The following is a 15721-nucleotide window of genomic DNA, read 5'->3' as shown; positions in this document are numbered from 1 at the left end:
TTTTTTTTATTTTATTTATTTATAAACCCGGTTGCTTAAAGCTATACAGGCGAGGCTTAAGACACTAAGGAGAGGAGAGGAAATAGGAGAGGGAGAGGAGAGCAAAACGGACAACAAAGTAGAACGAGACTCCTTTGTGAGGCAGATAACAGCACCTAGGCTGGATAAAGGTTTTGTAACAGGGCACGTCTGAAGGACGCTAGAGGAAGGTGGAAGTCAAAGTAGCAGTAGGATTGATTAAACGCACGGAGACAACGGAGGAAGGGGTCGGAGGAGCCATAAAGAGTGCGGCGAAAGGGAATGAGGAAGCAATCACGGCGCCGTAGGGAGCGTGAAGGGATATAAAGAGGAAGGCGGGCGAGGAGGGCAGGATCGTCGATAGTGCTCAGCAGCAGCCCACCGATGAACAGATTTTGCGCCACACAGCGCCTATCCACTAAGGACAGGAGGCCCAATTGACGACAGCGGATCGGGTAGGGTGGAAGATCAGAGTACCTGTACCCTAGCTGCCGACAAAACACCATGCGGGTGAAACTCCTCTGAACCTGTTCAAGCGCATTGGTAAGCGTTTTGCAGGAGGGGTCCCAGACAATGCACGCGTATTCCATACCAGATCGTACCAGGCAACAATACAAGGACTTGAGGCAGTCAATGCTGCGGAACTCCCGGGAGAGAGACCGAATCAGCCCCAGTAACCTAAAAGCTTTACTGTACACTGCCTCGATGTGCGCAGAGAAGGTAAGCTTAGAGTCAAGCGTCACCCCAAGGTCTTTCACACAAGAAACGCGGGCGAGGGGGGTAGACAAGATATTATAGTTGTGTGAGATAGGAGAGGAGGATCTAGAAAAGGAAATGACGGAGCATTTCTCAGGAGAGAGAAGAAGATGGTTAGAGGAGCACCAGAGGCAGACGGCGTCTAGCGCATACTGAAGAGACAAACAGTCAGAGATGCTATTAATAGGAAAGAAGATTTTCAAATCATCCGCGTAAAGCAGATAGCCTGGGGATTGGAGGATAGAGGTAATGTCATTAATAAAAAGGATAAACAAAAGGGGAGAGAGGACACTACCTTGAGGGACACCAGAGGTGCAGCCGAAGTCCTTGGAGAGGTACGACCCAATGCGAACACAACAAGAGCGCATCGACAGGAACGACTCAAACCATTCGAGCAAAGCGGGAGCGACACCAAGCTTCCCGAGCTTAGCAAGAAGGAGAGCATGAGGCACACGATCAAAGGCAGCTCTAAAATCAGTGTAAATCGCATCCATTTCGCATCCAAATCAGTGTAAATCGCATCAAATATGATTTCTATCAAACGCAACGTAAATAATGTATGAGACGTATGATGAACTTCTGTCTTCTCTCCCTTCTGTCCACGTGTTTCATTCTTCTGCCTTCTGTCCCGCTCATCCTTTACACTATTATATGAGCCTAATTGAAATCTAGAAGGCTGTAGCAGCCCGTTGCTATCTCTCTCTTCCTCTCTTTCTCTCCCTCTCTCTTTTACTCTTTCTCTTTTTCTATCTCTCTCACACTCTCCCCATATTGCCATAGGGAGTATTTTAAGGATTAGAGTCCCCCCACCCCCTTCCCTTCGTCCTAAAAGGACCAAATTTGGTCACATGATTTCTCAGGTGACCATCAACAATTGTGCAAGATTTGACTCGATTCGATTCATAACTTGTGGAGTAATCAATGTTTTAACGGTTCGTTTGTATGGGAGGGGTAAGAAGGAGGGGGCGGAGGGGTTTCTAACCATGACGTTGCTCATCCTTGGCCCCTAAAACCCCTGTGTGGCAAGTTTCGAGTCAATCGGTCCAGTAGTTTCGGAGTCTATAAACCGCACACAAAACGGAGCGTCATTTTTATAATATAGATTTGTTACCTTTTTTGTGGTGAGATTTAAAAAATTGTCCGAAATTCGTTTGCGGTTTTACTGGATTAATTTGTCCACAAATCCGGGTCTAAAATCATGAAACGTTACTTCATGACATGCAATACACAATAACCATCTGTGTCATTAGCCTTACATGAGTTTTGCACACAACTTTAAAGGGAACAACTTTTGCCTTGGTGTTGTACTTTCAAGCCACTCAAATGTAACCGAAAAACACTCGTACCGCTGAACGCACATGCGTTAGCTCCTAGGCCCGACAATGCTTTCATTTTCTAGAAGACAAACCGCCGGCGACCGCTGTCTTGTGTTTAGCTTTCGTAAACATTCGTTCCAAAATTTGCTTTTTTCTGTCCAAACATGAAGCGCAACTGTGACCACCTGTGGCGATGTTTCGCTCTCCTGCCTACCTTCCCAACCGTCCCTGCCAGGGTGGGGATTAAAGCAAGACTGTCAACCAACCCACTGCAGACTGTTAGCCTGGCCCGGTGGAGTTGAGAAGACCTTAAGTAGGTGCGATCATCATCAGTCACCTTTGCACGCTTCCAGGCAATTGGTAGAGTAAATATTTCATTGCACGACCTGAGTTGCCGGCGCAAAAGTTGGTCAACGAGCCTTTGGGCCCCAACATTATCTTTCCAGAGGGGGAGGGTTAGGCGAGCCCACACCGAAGCATAATACACCGGCTCGTCTTCAGAGATGCGCAAAAACTCGCTCAATGGGTTGTGGGCGAGATTTACATGCAGCCCGATTGAAGAGGGAATGTGACAAGCTGGCTAGGGTCGCAAAGAAGTGCCCATGGATTGCCTATTGACTTCCAGCTTCTACTTGCTCTAACGACCTCTAAGACGGGCTCTGTGTGAGGAAAACTAGTACCAAGCAATTGAAGAAGATACGGGAAGGTCTGTAAACTTGAACGATCGCCACTCGACTGCGAGACGGCGTGGTGCGCCCGAAAGCAAGCCCCATAAAAGTCATTCAACACGAGCAACAAGAAGCGGCCAGGAAGCGTTTGAAAACTCTGGCGAGATACATAAATTCGCCATTTCAGAAAGCGGGCACTGAGGGGACAGATAAAATATGATTTATGAGATGAAGTGAAGAGCCTGCACAAGTGCAATTGTATGAGATCCGTGCTCGTTTCAAATGACCCATCAACTCTCGTCCCGACTGAAGGAGGATTTGTTTTCGAGTGTCTTTAAACATGCCCGTTTTTGCGCAAGCGATGCGAAAGTGTCTGTTCAGAAGGGAAACGGAGCTGAGAATATTGAGACAAAGCATAAGGTCGAAAGAGCAACGATAATTGTTAAAAGTTGACTATGGTCCGGTCTTTGATGGTTCTCCGGAGTCAGCGAACAAATTAGCAATGGTGTTTATTTATCATATCGTTAAAAAAATAACCATAATAATGGCGCTGCTTGTTCAACGCACAATACAACAAATGGATCAAGAATGGAACATGAATTTATCCAATTTGCTAAATAAATTTTTGTTATGAATCTCATCGAACGTCCTGCATTCACCATTCGCCTGTCGCACCAATATCTCGCCTTGGACGATACTGACTCTGTTGAGGCAGCACAAAAACTTCATTGGTGGCAACATTTTCCATCCTGTTTCCATTTTTGCCACCAAATATTTATTTACGCCTCGAAACGCCGCTAAAATCCTATCCCAAATTCAGCAACCAGCGCCGCTGTTGTTGTTGTTGGCCGCAGGCAACCGAACTTTCAGCACCGGGAGAGATGGGATTCCTTGTCTGGCCGCCAGCAACGAGGAAATAATCCTTTTCGCAATAATTTTCTCGTTAGCTTTCGTGTGGGGACCCTGAGATAAGCGTAAAAAATGGAAAACTCGCCCGACGGGAAGTTTATCTAATCGGTGAAGTAAATGGATTTCCCGCCCGCGAGACCGTTTTTGTTGTGTGCCATTTTTTTTGTGTAATGCTGTTTTGGCGCACCGTAATCCGGAGTAAATGCGTTTCGGTTCGATCGGCTAATGTTTGTGTTTCCGCCACATTGTTGCGCGAGTGCACGCCTTTGAGTTTGAGTTTCGAATTGCGACAATGTTCCATCAATTTTCCTTTCTTTCTAATTTATTTTCTTAGCCCCGTGTGGCAAAAAATTACTTTCACATTTCCCGCTCAATGTTAATCCCCGGTGGCTTCCGAGGGATGGAAAATCATTCCCGGGCCCAAACGGCTTTACCACGAAAACCAGGTCCTTGTGATGTAGCATACAGTGGCGTACGCGTGCTGTGAGTAATGCTTTGTTTTTCTTCCATCGGCTTATTTCCCAGAACTGCTCGAGGTGCGTTATTACTTGCACGCTAATCCCGGCCAGTATTTATCTTCTCAAGGACCCCATGTCGCGAACGACAGGCTCAGCAAATCGCTTTTTCGCCTCACTAAGCCTTGGGTGCTGAACTCTGAAGTCCATAACGGCAGACATGGAGGCCCTCTTGCCAGTTCTTGGTTCTGAAGCCGGCAATTGCATAGCTGCCGGAGGAGCTGTGCCGCAGCAGCGAATGGCTATCTGAAGGCAGCGCCGTGGTTTACCTTTTTTGGCGATTTGCAAGAAGCTTGAGATTTGGTTTTTGCTTGACGCTCGCTCCATTTATGACTATCGATTCATCGCCTGCCAGGTGCAGCAGTTTCGTGCCGGAAGAAAAATCAATAAATATTCAATTATTCACGCAACGGGTTGGGCTCGCTAGGTGGCTCCAGCATGGTTTCATTTGCTCCTTCAGCTTCGGAACAACGGGCATAATAACGGCCACAATGCTGAGCATGATCGTGAGCGGGCGCTCCCTCGAGGCGAACTAAGCCGTCGAAATTTCATGGAGCGCGCGCGCATAGATATGCTGTCGAGCAATTTGCACAGGAACCGCAGTTTTCGGTTGTTCTCGGCTCAAAGGCTCGGATGCATTGCGCGTTGTTTTTTCTCGCCTCCTTTCGGCATTCGCTGTTGCCTTATTGTGTTTTCGGTGCGGCCACCTGTGCGTCTGGCGCTATGCCGACTACGGCGCTTTTTGGGTGCGTGGCACGTTGAACGGGCCGTGTCCGATGCCGATGCATAAACCCATTATCGGCAGCATGCCGATCGAGCAAAACATTTAGACGATAGGCTTGTCTCGCGCGTGGCACGTCCACTGGCACTGTTTTGTTTTTTACAACGCACTGAGAGATGGAACAAAATACCGGTGCCGAGCGATAAATGCATCGCAAAAACACACAACCGATTAGTGTGCGGTTGGATGCTTGCACATTCGAAGTGGTGCATCGAGAATTCCAATTCTCGGGTATCAAAATTTAACTGGATTGAAGCTCGTGGCGAATATTGCTGAAACGGCAATCAAAACGGGAATTGGTGAGCGTAGAATTAAGTGTCGAATTTCTGCTCAATTCAATTGTCGTGGATTATCAAGAGCCAAACGAGGAACAGCCTTTAATAACTGCAAAAGCGTACCTCTGTTTCTATCGGATTTTACTTTTGCTCGACTTTAGCCGAGATCTTACGCCTTTTTTGGCTTATCTTTAAAGTTTCATTTTGGTGCTCTAGGCAAATGATGCAACCGGATGCCAGCTAATAACGCCAAGCTGAATAATTAATCAAGCGGAAGTGCTTTTGTTTTATTAAAAATACTCCGTTTGCGTTTCGGCACCAAAGAATTAAGCCGACAAATTGGCTGCTCTCAGAAAACGCTCTTTTGGGCTTTGAGCTGAAGCTTCAGCGCGCCTGGGAATGGAGAAGAAATGTTTGACTTTAAGCTACCGAAATTCGTGAGTTCATAGAACGGTTCGGCAAACGCACACAATTTTGGAAATTTATCGAATTTGGAAATTTTTGGAAAAATGTGGAAATTTATATACTATCAAATGTATGGTGGAATAATTTAGGGTTGACCTCTCAATATAATTAAACAACAATTTTGTGTAAGGAAATCAAATTTCGAGTGGTACGAGTTAACAAACATCAATTCCTTTTGTATGTTACAGGATTTTGTTTAATCTTTAATTTGATAAGAAAATTAAATAAATTTTATGAAATCTGTGCGGGAAAAATAATGGAATTAATTTGGTAATTTGTGTCTATACAAGAATTGTACAATATCGCACCTTTAATTTGTTCGAAGGACTAATTCATCTAAGTAAATATCAGACATTTCGTTAATGAGAGTTATATGGAGATTAGACAACGTCCAACAATTGATATGTTTAAAAGAAGATGCCTTTAAATTTAAAATCAATAATTTGTAACGAACAATATTTCTTTCTTTTAAATTACACGGTCAACGCTTTGACAAAGTTTCGTATTGGGTTTGAGCAGTAACTGTAAAAAATTAAGATCGCTGACGCTGATTAATTTGTTCGTCGTCCCTAGCCCCCACGGCGAACGGCGTCGAGTCCTGTGTAATCCCCCCTCAGTCCTAATTATGATCCAATTTTATGCCTTCTTCTTATTGCGCCCATTAACAACCGGAGAACGGACCGTTGATCCGTGGACTCGAATTTATGACAGTTGACGATAAACTTCTCATTTTCTCCGAACTAACCGAGAACAACCGCCAACGGACTGTGTGGCGGACAACTGTTGACGGTTCCGTCTCCGGAGAAAAATAAACAGACAGACCCGAGATAGAAAGATGGCCGAAAAACGCCAGCAAACTCGATGGCCGAGATGTATCGCCAAGTTTATGCAAATAAATAGCGCCGGTAAACACGAATTGAACATAAAACGGTGAACCGGAAAACGGAAAACTGGCCGACCTGCTGATGTCACTGCTGCGGGTGGCCGTAATGAAAGACGCTCGGTAATGAGTTTCCGAGCGAGAGAACGAGAGAGAGAGAGTGGGAACCTTTTCTGAAAATCACTTCCGCCACGGCGGACAAACTTGGGGGGACCGTCGTGGGCCAAATGATTTTCGGGGAGCGCGCGCCGGGAGGGAAACTCATTTTCCTTCGGCCCCGGCCTCACAACTCGATCAAACATCAAACCCAGTGCGCTGCAATCGATCCGGAGCGAAGGAATATCTGTTTTTGATTTACTTTTGAAACATGATAAGCCTCTCGGTTTTCGGGCGATGATAAGAAAAGTGGAATGAAAAAGGTTCCCAAAGAAAAAAAAAAGGGAAAGCGATAGGATACTTCGTGGGTCTCGGTGATTATTCATCCGGCCAATGTTTATGTTTTGCTTGGCTTCTTGAAAATAACCATCACACTACAAACATTAGCAACAACAAAATCGACAAACAACTTCACGACGAAACAAGCAACAAGTGGCTCGTAAGAAAATGGAGCTTTCTTTCTCCGACCTCGTGTCCCCAGGTTCCGGTGCTGGAAACCGACGCGTTGAACGACTAAACCGCAAAGAAAAGGCGGAGAGGCCAAGGCGGGTGTAGCAATAAGTAATTAAACTCATCCATTCCCGATTCTACTTAGCAGCCGTTCCCCGCGCGAAGAAAGGGTCTGGGTTAGCGCCGATCAACAGCACTTGCCGCGGCCGTGAAATGGGGTTAGAGACGTTGGGTTGCTCAAGACAAACCCTTTCCTTTCTGGAACCGTGGAAATGGATGACCACGGTTCTGTGGTTCACGGTCTCGTTAGGAATCTCTCTCTCTCTCTCTCTCTCTGTCTCGCGTGATCCCGGAAAAAGGCCAGCATAAGACCCGGCCCAAGAGGGATCTTTTGGTGTCCGCAATCCCCGCAAGACGTAACATCTGCAACAAATCGAAACTCTTGCCGCCTCCAGCGACGACGAGGGTACATTGCTCGACAATAGTTTTGTAATTAATTACGGCCACCAATCGTGGCCCTGCCGAGTGGGGGACCCAGCCGAGGCGGTTGTGGGTCATAAATTGTTAAGGAGAGCCGAAGGAAGTGAATTATGTCAGGCCGCGGAAGACCTCACCGGCAGCTCGGGTCGGTAACGAGTGCAGTTCATGGTCTGGCGTCTGTCTGATTTGATTGCCTCGGACGATTGACTCACGGACACATAACCTTTCGGAAGATGTTGATGAGAAGGAATTAATTAAAAATTTTCAAAATGTTATTTCATTTGCAGTCGAAATAATTATTAAAAACGTTTCGTCTGATTTGTGGTCCAAAGCCTGGCTTATTAGCATCTTCATTGGGTCTCGCAATCTTCATGATCATCTATTTATTACCCAACGCTAATTTATTTGCAATGTGATTTGCAAAATAAATGAGTTAGAATAAGTAAAAATCAGTTGCAATATGTGCATTTATAACGCCAATCATAATTAGTTTGCATCCAGGCTCCGTGAACTGTGAAAACTGTGGCTGCGAATCGATTTAAACCAACTTTCGCGAAATTGGGTCACTTCCTAAAGTTCCAAACGTTTAATTTATTCCACGTGCTTCGAAAGTGAGCTTACACGTTTACTCCCGCCATCGTCGGTGACGAATTGAAATAGATACAATTTATTTCCAAACCTGACGTCTACAATCCATCTTGCAGCGCGGCACTGGCGCTCCTTTTCCGGTCCATTCGCACTCGTTGACGGGAGAGGAAAATGCGAGTTGTGAAAACTTGAACGACGTCATTTGCAAGATCGCTTCACACGTCGCTTTTTTATTCTTTTAATGACAACATTCTCCACACGGCCGCGGCAGGCACCATCCGTTGCCCGGTTTCCGAGTACTTTGCTCGGCGCCCAACAGAAGCCGAGTTTGGGAATGTTTTCATCTCACTTCCCACCTCCGGCAAAGGTCATCTGGTTACGAGGGCGAAAAAAACCACGCCACATTTGGCGCCAACGGTCGACACGGTGCGTACTGTGAAAATTCATCAGCTGTCACCGGTTGCATGATTGATCAGATTTTACGATGTGCCGCCTCTCAACCGGCTGAAAAATGGCAACCCGATGCTGCCACACAGCCAGAAGGCGCACAGGACTCCGGCCAAACGCCGGATCGCGCTGGTCATAAAGTCAAGCCCCACGTGACAAAGATTCATCCGTTTGACGGGTACAGCTTGACTTTTTTATCGCACCCGAAATTCGGCAGCACGCAATCTGTAAAATGATATAAACCGCCAAAGTGCGTATGGCTATCGAAGCGGGACTCGCGGGACATCTGGGGACGAGCGTAGAGCAGCACAGAGCAGGTTGTTGTTGGCTTATTTCTCCCGTTTCTGTTACCCAGCTACGATAGCGACGAATAAATCTTTCAGGCTGAGGCACAGAGAGCAACAAGACCACCCGTCTGCTGCTGATAAGTTGGACCGGGAAGGTCCCAGGGTACGCACGGGTATGCTTTACGACATGCTATTGCCATGCTTTTATTGAACTTTCTCACAAACAACATTCGGTTGATATGAAGAAGCCGTTTGCATAGGAATTTTCCGTAACTTCCAGAGAAAGTGCACTCGAAGCCGGGCATGAAAATGAATTGGGGCTAAAATCATCTCGTATCTAGTTACGACTTCCACCGATTATGGCCTTCGACGAGCATCGCTGGCCGTGTGGCTGATTACAGCGAACGACGTGTGACGAAGACCCTGCGATGGCCGTCGTCCGGCGTCGTCTTCTCTATCCGAGCATCCGAAGCTTGATTTAAATTCACATCCAATTCCGGTATAATGGCGTCTCACACACTCTGATTTCCTCTTCTTCGTTCAATCTTTCAGGCGGCTGCTGGGAGCGATCTTGACGTTGATTTGCATCGGACACCGGGTGACCTCATCGGAGCTGAACATATTTGGCGGCCAAGGCATCAGAGGTAAGTGTGGCTGTGGCTGTGACTCAGTCCCGGTCAGTCTCCTGGTGGCTCCTGCTGGTGGCCCAGCAGCCTCTAATGCTCTTCGCAGGCTTATCGTAATGACTGATCGGATTCGCCTGGCGGTACGAGGAAGCTGACAGCTATTGGATGGCGGCATGGACTGGCCAGCCCCAGACGGCCAGCGAATCCGCGGTAGACTTGTCGGCTACCTGATGTGCCCATAAACCAGGCTTAGCGTACTCATCTTCCGGTGGTTCCGACAAGATACGAGTGCTACGGTTTAATGATAATATATTGGGCATGTACAGTCTCGACAGGGCTTTTGCCTTGCTGGTTGATCTAACTTAATGGTTATTCCATCATATTTAGTGACCAAAAGAATATGTAGACATTGGACATTAGTCGGATGATGTTGTTTAGACTTCAGCGAACCAAATTCTTTTGGGCTGCCTTTGACGTTTGATCTATAACTTAGGCTGGGCAAAACTAACTAAGCAAATATTACAATTGTGATAATTAGCTACTTTTCTTGAGTTGTTTCTAATAAATATGCCATCCTCTTAGAAGGTGGCTATTATTATGTTGTGTTCCACTGAAATTATATGTGTAGGTAGTATTTTATCTCATCCCTATCTGAAATGGTGGTGAGCCTTCTCTTATTTTTGGACCTCGATTCTGGAAATCTTCCAAATAAATTGCCCACCCAACTTTGCTGACATAGTGATTGATAGTCACCTAAATAGTCGCCTAAAATGAAGATTCGAACAAGCTCTATAAGTGTCTTGAAAACGTAGTAAATTACACACGAATTGAAACTGTGTTTAATTGTAAAATAACGATGTTTGAAAATGAGTTTGAAATGTTTCACCTTACACCGATGGCGCCAACAAGTATGCAATCCGCTAAGCAGTGCCGCTTGGTTCCGTTTTTTTAATGTCGTTCGGGCAACCGAAAAACTGGTTCCATTCGCTGAACTACGCTTTTCTCCTGCGTCCCGCAGATGCGCTCGCCGAACGCGATCTGATGGAAGCGATCCAGATACCGCTGCAGAACGGGGTCAAGTTCGTCGATGGACTGGACGGGTTTCCGGCGTTTGGCGTCACCAGCGAGGCGGACATCAAGTCAACCTACAAGCTCATCCTCTCGGATCACCTGCAGGACTTCACCATCATCGCTACCGTCAGACCGCAGTCCAGCTCCGGGGGGTGGGTGTTCAGTGTGGTCAACTCGCTCGACACCGTTGTCCAGCTCGGTTTGCTGCTCGAGCCGACCGCCGCCGGTGACCAGTGGAACGCGACGCTCTACTACACCGACGCCAAAAAGGAACGCACCAGCCAACCGTTGGCCTCCTTCCAAGTGCCGTACGGTCGCAGCTGGATGAAGATGATCTTCAAGGTGCTGCCGGACCAGGTCGTCTTCTACTACGGCTGTCTCGAGACCGGTGTCATGTCGGTCAAGAAGGAACCACGTAAGTTAGTGTTTGACACCGCCTCGACGGTGTACATCGGCCAGGCCGGCCCCATTCTGAAGCGGAAATTCGAGGTAAGTACCCAGAACACTCAGGACTGCCGTGTTACACCGTTGTCATCGCCCGAAAACGCGTCCACGCTTTGCTGACACGACACGATTTGTGAAATTCCTCGACACCGTCATGGCGGTCATCACGGTCATGGTGGCCCTCTGTGGTGCGCTGCGGATGGAATTAATTTTTAAATAATGACCTTCGCCGAAAACTTCATCCTTGCTGCTGCCGGTTCCGATGGGAACGATTGCTTCAACGTCCAGTCTGAAAACGAACCTGTAAACTCAAACAAACGGAAAAAGGACCAAAACGACCCGCACCTTAAATGCTTGTCGCCCGGCGTCCGGTTTACTGACACTCCGAGATTTCGTCGTGATTCGTGAACGTTGTTTGCCGACGTTTGACACTGTTTGCCCCGGTGAATCTCTCGACATTTCCACACCTGGCCGAGTGTTGGGTCTGGTGGCCGCAAATGTGTTTATTAAAATTTCATCACTGTCCCTCTGCAACGACCTGATAAGGACGATCTTTCCGCCGGCGGAATGCAGTGCTGTGGTTAGCAACCTGCCCAACGTTACATTTTGGGTCCCGCCGGACATCGTGAAGGCACTGGTTTCGCCGTGAACCGTCAGCCTTGCCTCCGATTTTGATGTGCCCTACTTACTTCGTTTCGTGTGGTCCTCGTGCAGCGATGAATGGAAACCTCAAACCAATGGAAACACGCCCGAAGCCAAATTCCACTCCAGAGACCCGCGAGGCAGCAGTGAAAATGTGCCCAAAGTGGACGAAATTGGCACTTTGCGCTCCCCGTGCCTGTCGTGGCGTCGCTCAAAACTCAATAAAAATAGTGAATTTGTATTCATTATCATTCATCACGGTTTTACGGAACGGAAGCCGGCACATTTCACCCTTTCCGGAGGACCGGAAAATTTTTTGCCGACCTGCCGGGTTAATTCGCACAGTTAATGGTTATGCTGTTTTAGTTTTTCTTTCCCTGTTATTCGCGAAAGAGTACCGTCGTGTTCCGTCCGTCGAACTTTACAGCTCATTGACATTTCGTTTGCCGTGAGTTTAATGAAACGAAGGTTAATTTATTGGCGAACCTTACCGGCAAACACAATCCAATTGCATTTTATCCCTTTTCGACGCGGAGACGTTTCTTTGCCCACGATATTGCGTCAAGAATGTCAGTACCAATTTGCCAAGTAATTTCTATTGCTTTCGGAGGCGATGGCATAGCGTTTTCTCGCACGAAAGAATTTTCATTTGTTACTGAAATGTGCAATTAACGAACGGAGCGAAGTGAGAGACGAGATCGGATGACATTGGTTCGCTTGCGTAAAGGTCATGTAAATTGGATGTTGCCAATTTGTTAATGGTCGCTTTGCGAATGATCCTTCTTTGGCGCTTTTCATGTAGCAACCTTAGTCTTGAATTGTTACCTCACCTGAATCTAGTATTAATTGAAATGGGTGAATTCCATAAAGTAATTTCATTTGAGTCCAGTGCAATCTCGTCCAGCTTCAGCTGTAACTTTGTCAAGTATTGCTAATCCTGTTGAAGTACCCACTGTAGTGATGGGATAGCCTGTCTTATATCTTCAAAGAAAAGTATTTTCAGTTATTAATTATTCTTAGTTGGATTGCAGTTTTGTGTCGGTTCTTCAAGCTATTCGTTCGTAGGATTGTAGTAACTATGTTGGGATATTACGTCGAGCTATTTAAAATAAACAATAAAAAAATGCCTCATTCAATGAACAACATTCACGTTAAAGCCACGTGATAGCTTAAAACCAGAACTAATTAAACATGAAATCGTTTTGATATGAGCAAACATAATCATTCAATGCTTCCCGTTTAAATTCAAACGTTTGCAAAATGCTCTTTTGGCCGTGAAAATTATTCGTGAAAGTTGTTACAAGTTTCCGCCCTGCTAGTTCCAGGCCACTAGCGGAAGAAACAACATTGACAACCGTTTCACAATCTGTTGGCTGCTTCATTCCAACGGCTTTTATTTGTTGCTTCGTTTTCCATTAGAGATATTAAAGCAAAGTTGAATACTCTCCGCTAAAAGGGCTTGGTGTTTCGGTTAAACTTTGCCAACCACGACGGGATAACATAATTGATACGCTCTTCAGAATGGAAGCCGTTACAGAGCCCACAGCATCCACAGGTGACACTTCGAAGAGAGAGTCATGAATTTTCCATCTCCGCTTTCCCTGAGGGCAAGAAATCTGATCCCGGCAGCGGCACTTCGAACTCACAAGTGCATTTCAAGTGCAGTGAGACGTCTCTTCGGCCACCAGATGCCACCGTCTGTCTGGTGGTGTTTGCGTAACGTGCCCTCATGCTCTACGCAACTGACGCTCTCGGGCACTGTTTGCCGGTGACGTACCACGGAGCCGACGCCGGTTGCCAGATGGCGTCCCCGAGCTGCGGTTATTTGGCTGTGGTTTTCCGCCCCATCAGCTCCGGCACGACAGAAGCAGCACGGTGGAAGACAATATCATAAGCCCTCGGGAAACTCGGGATCGAGCGCGATCGGGACCCGGATCCACGTTGTCGATGAGACGACCTATTTTCGGGCCCACGTTCTTCGCCGAGCGGAAGCAAGTATTACTCATTTCAGGGGTTTTTTTAAAAGAGCAGCCAGTCAGCATGCAGCACCTTGGGCGCTGGCGCAGCGATGCTTACGGACATCCATTTATGATGCAATTAAGCGCCCCGCTTCGGAACCCCGTCCTGAGCGGGTTTTCGAGAGCCGATCGAGGGCGACCTTCGGCGCATGATGAGGAAATTACCTAGTTCCTAGCCTATGCTCCAGAGAAGCCGTTGGGTGAGTGATTTGTGTCGATTACGCATCACATTTCATTAGGCAATCGTCTGCTCCGGACGATAGATCATGTTCTGCGGTTTCGATTTCCACAGAACTCGCCGGAACAGACCAGCATCGCCAGTTTGCGCCACGCAACTTTTATGCCATTTTGCCATCAAACCGCCAAACATTAAACGCGGGGTTTGCTGTGCGCAGAACACTTGCCACACGACGAACGATTGAATGTGGAGCGGTTTTATGATAATGTTTTTCCATCATTTCTCAATGGGTTCGAGGCTCACGCACACGCGGTCTTCCGAAGTAGCGAAGGAAATAAATGATTCCCTGAAATGATTCGCAACCTCCTACATCCGCCTCGAGCCGTCCTCTAATAGCAAATAATCTACCACTTCTCGGTGGGACTCGGGGATGCTTAGTCGTCTTCTACGGAGCTCGGAGCTTTGTAAGATGCGGCTCGCCAAGAAGAGCTCATCATTATCGCTTAAGTACCCGCTCTTATTTCGTGCTTCCTGTACGTTTCCCATCACTGACTCACCGTCTCTCGCTTAGAGGTCTTTCCTAGTTCCGTTGATATTGTTTTGCGAAAGGCTTTCATCCGCTAGAAGCAGGCATCCGGTGCGACGGAGGCAGTAACGAAGCCTAAGCCTGTACGACAAGTGCGAGAAATCCTTCAACAATGTTGAGCGCCGAGCTCCAGTGCATGACACAACATGTGTCGTATGTGGGCGTGGGTCCTACACAATACTTAACCCATCCATTGTGATTGATCGCACACAAACGCAGCGTCACAGCCGGGTTTGCTTGAAATAAAATTACTGCCTTAACGGGGCCGGGTAGCATCTTGTAGCAATTGCTGCATTACTCGTTCCAGAGATTACTTGTGCCATCCGCCTACAGGTACAGTGGCAACTCAACAATCACTGGAACCCCTCACTGACTAGCAATTTCTCAATCAGTGCTGCTACTGTGCCGGATGAAAGCCAGGCTGACGACGATACGGCAGGATGCAACCTTCCGAGAAAGCCGTCCTCGGTTGGTCCTGCGACGTAGCGAAAGGGGTTAAACAAACATTACAAATACACCTCACGGTACGGGCGGCATAAACTATGAACTGCCATCTCACAATGGGTGGGTTTTGCAATTTGCCATTTTTTCTAAACATCACCCTAAACGAGTTTGACATCCGACAGTGCCACGGTGGGGCAGGACGACCAGATAAAGATGTCGTTCGGCTACCCGATTTGCTCCCCGATCGGACCTCCTGGCTGAATTCCGCCCGACTCGGTCGGGGCTACACAGTTTTTGCATAATTCATTTTTCACATCATTATGCAGTGCATTGAATTCTTCCGGGGCTTCCACGGCACTTCCTCTGTTTCGGACGACGACGACGACGCCAGACCGGAGACGTCTCAATTGGCGACTTTGGCTTCGGATGTTTCCGGAAAATCTTGGGACAGAATTTTGGCGCTCCCCGTTCCTGGCATTCTCGTTTCTAATTAATTTTTGCCCTGTCCCGGTGCACGGTGCGGCGGAATTCCGCTGCGATGGGAGTTATGGAGCTACGGAAAAATGTCGTCAGCAATGTAGGGATTTTGTTAGCGTTAGTTTAAACTAAATACCGGCAGTTTTCCTTCGATTCGGACGTTTTTTTTGCTTCAAACAATGGAACGACGGCATCGCTTGAAATTAAAAATTATTTTAGCGATATTGGAAAGTCTCATGATGAA

At 47.2% G+C, this 15721-nt stretch overlaps 1 protein-coding gene across 1 annotated transcript in view; it reads left to right on the top strand.

Annotated features, from left to right (window-relative positions):
* The window catches only part of LOC131215504 (collagen alpha-1(XVIII) chain), a 149788-nt gene that overhangs the window by 46666 nt on the left and 87401 nt on the right, over positions 1–15721 (top strand). The window contains exons 2-3 of the mRNA XM_058209894.1: positions 9544–9635; positions 10636–11177. Of these exons, the coding sequence (XP_058065877.1) occupies positions 9544–9635; positions 10636–11177 (634 nt within the window). The remainder of the gene's footprint in view (positions 1–9543; positions 9636–10635; positions 11178–15721) is intronic.

The sequence above is a fragment of the Anopheles bellator genome, chromosome 1 (assembly GCF_943735745.2).
Source record: "Anopheles bellator chromosome 1, idAnoBellAS_SP24_06.2, whole genome shotgun sequence".
Taxonomy (NCBI): domain Eukaryota; kingdom Metazoa; phylum Arthropoda; class Insecta; order Diptera; family Culicidae; genus Anopheles; species Anopheles bellator.
This window is presented reverse-complemented; position numbering and strand designations above follow the sequence as displayed.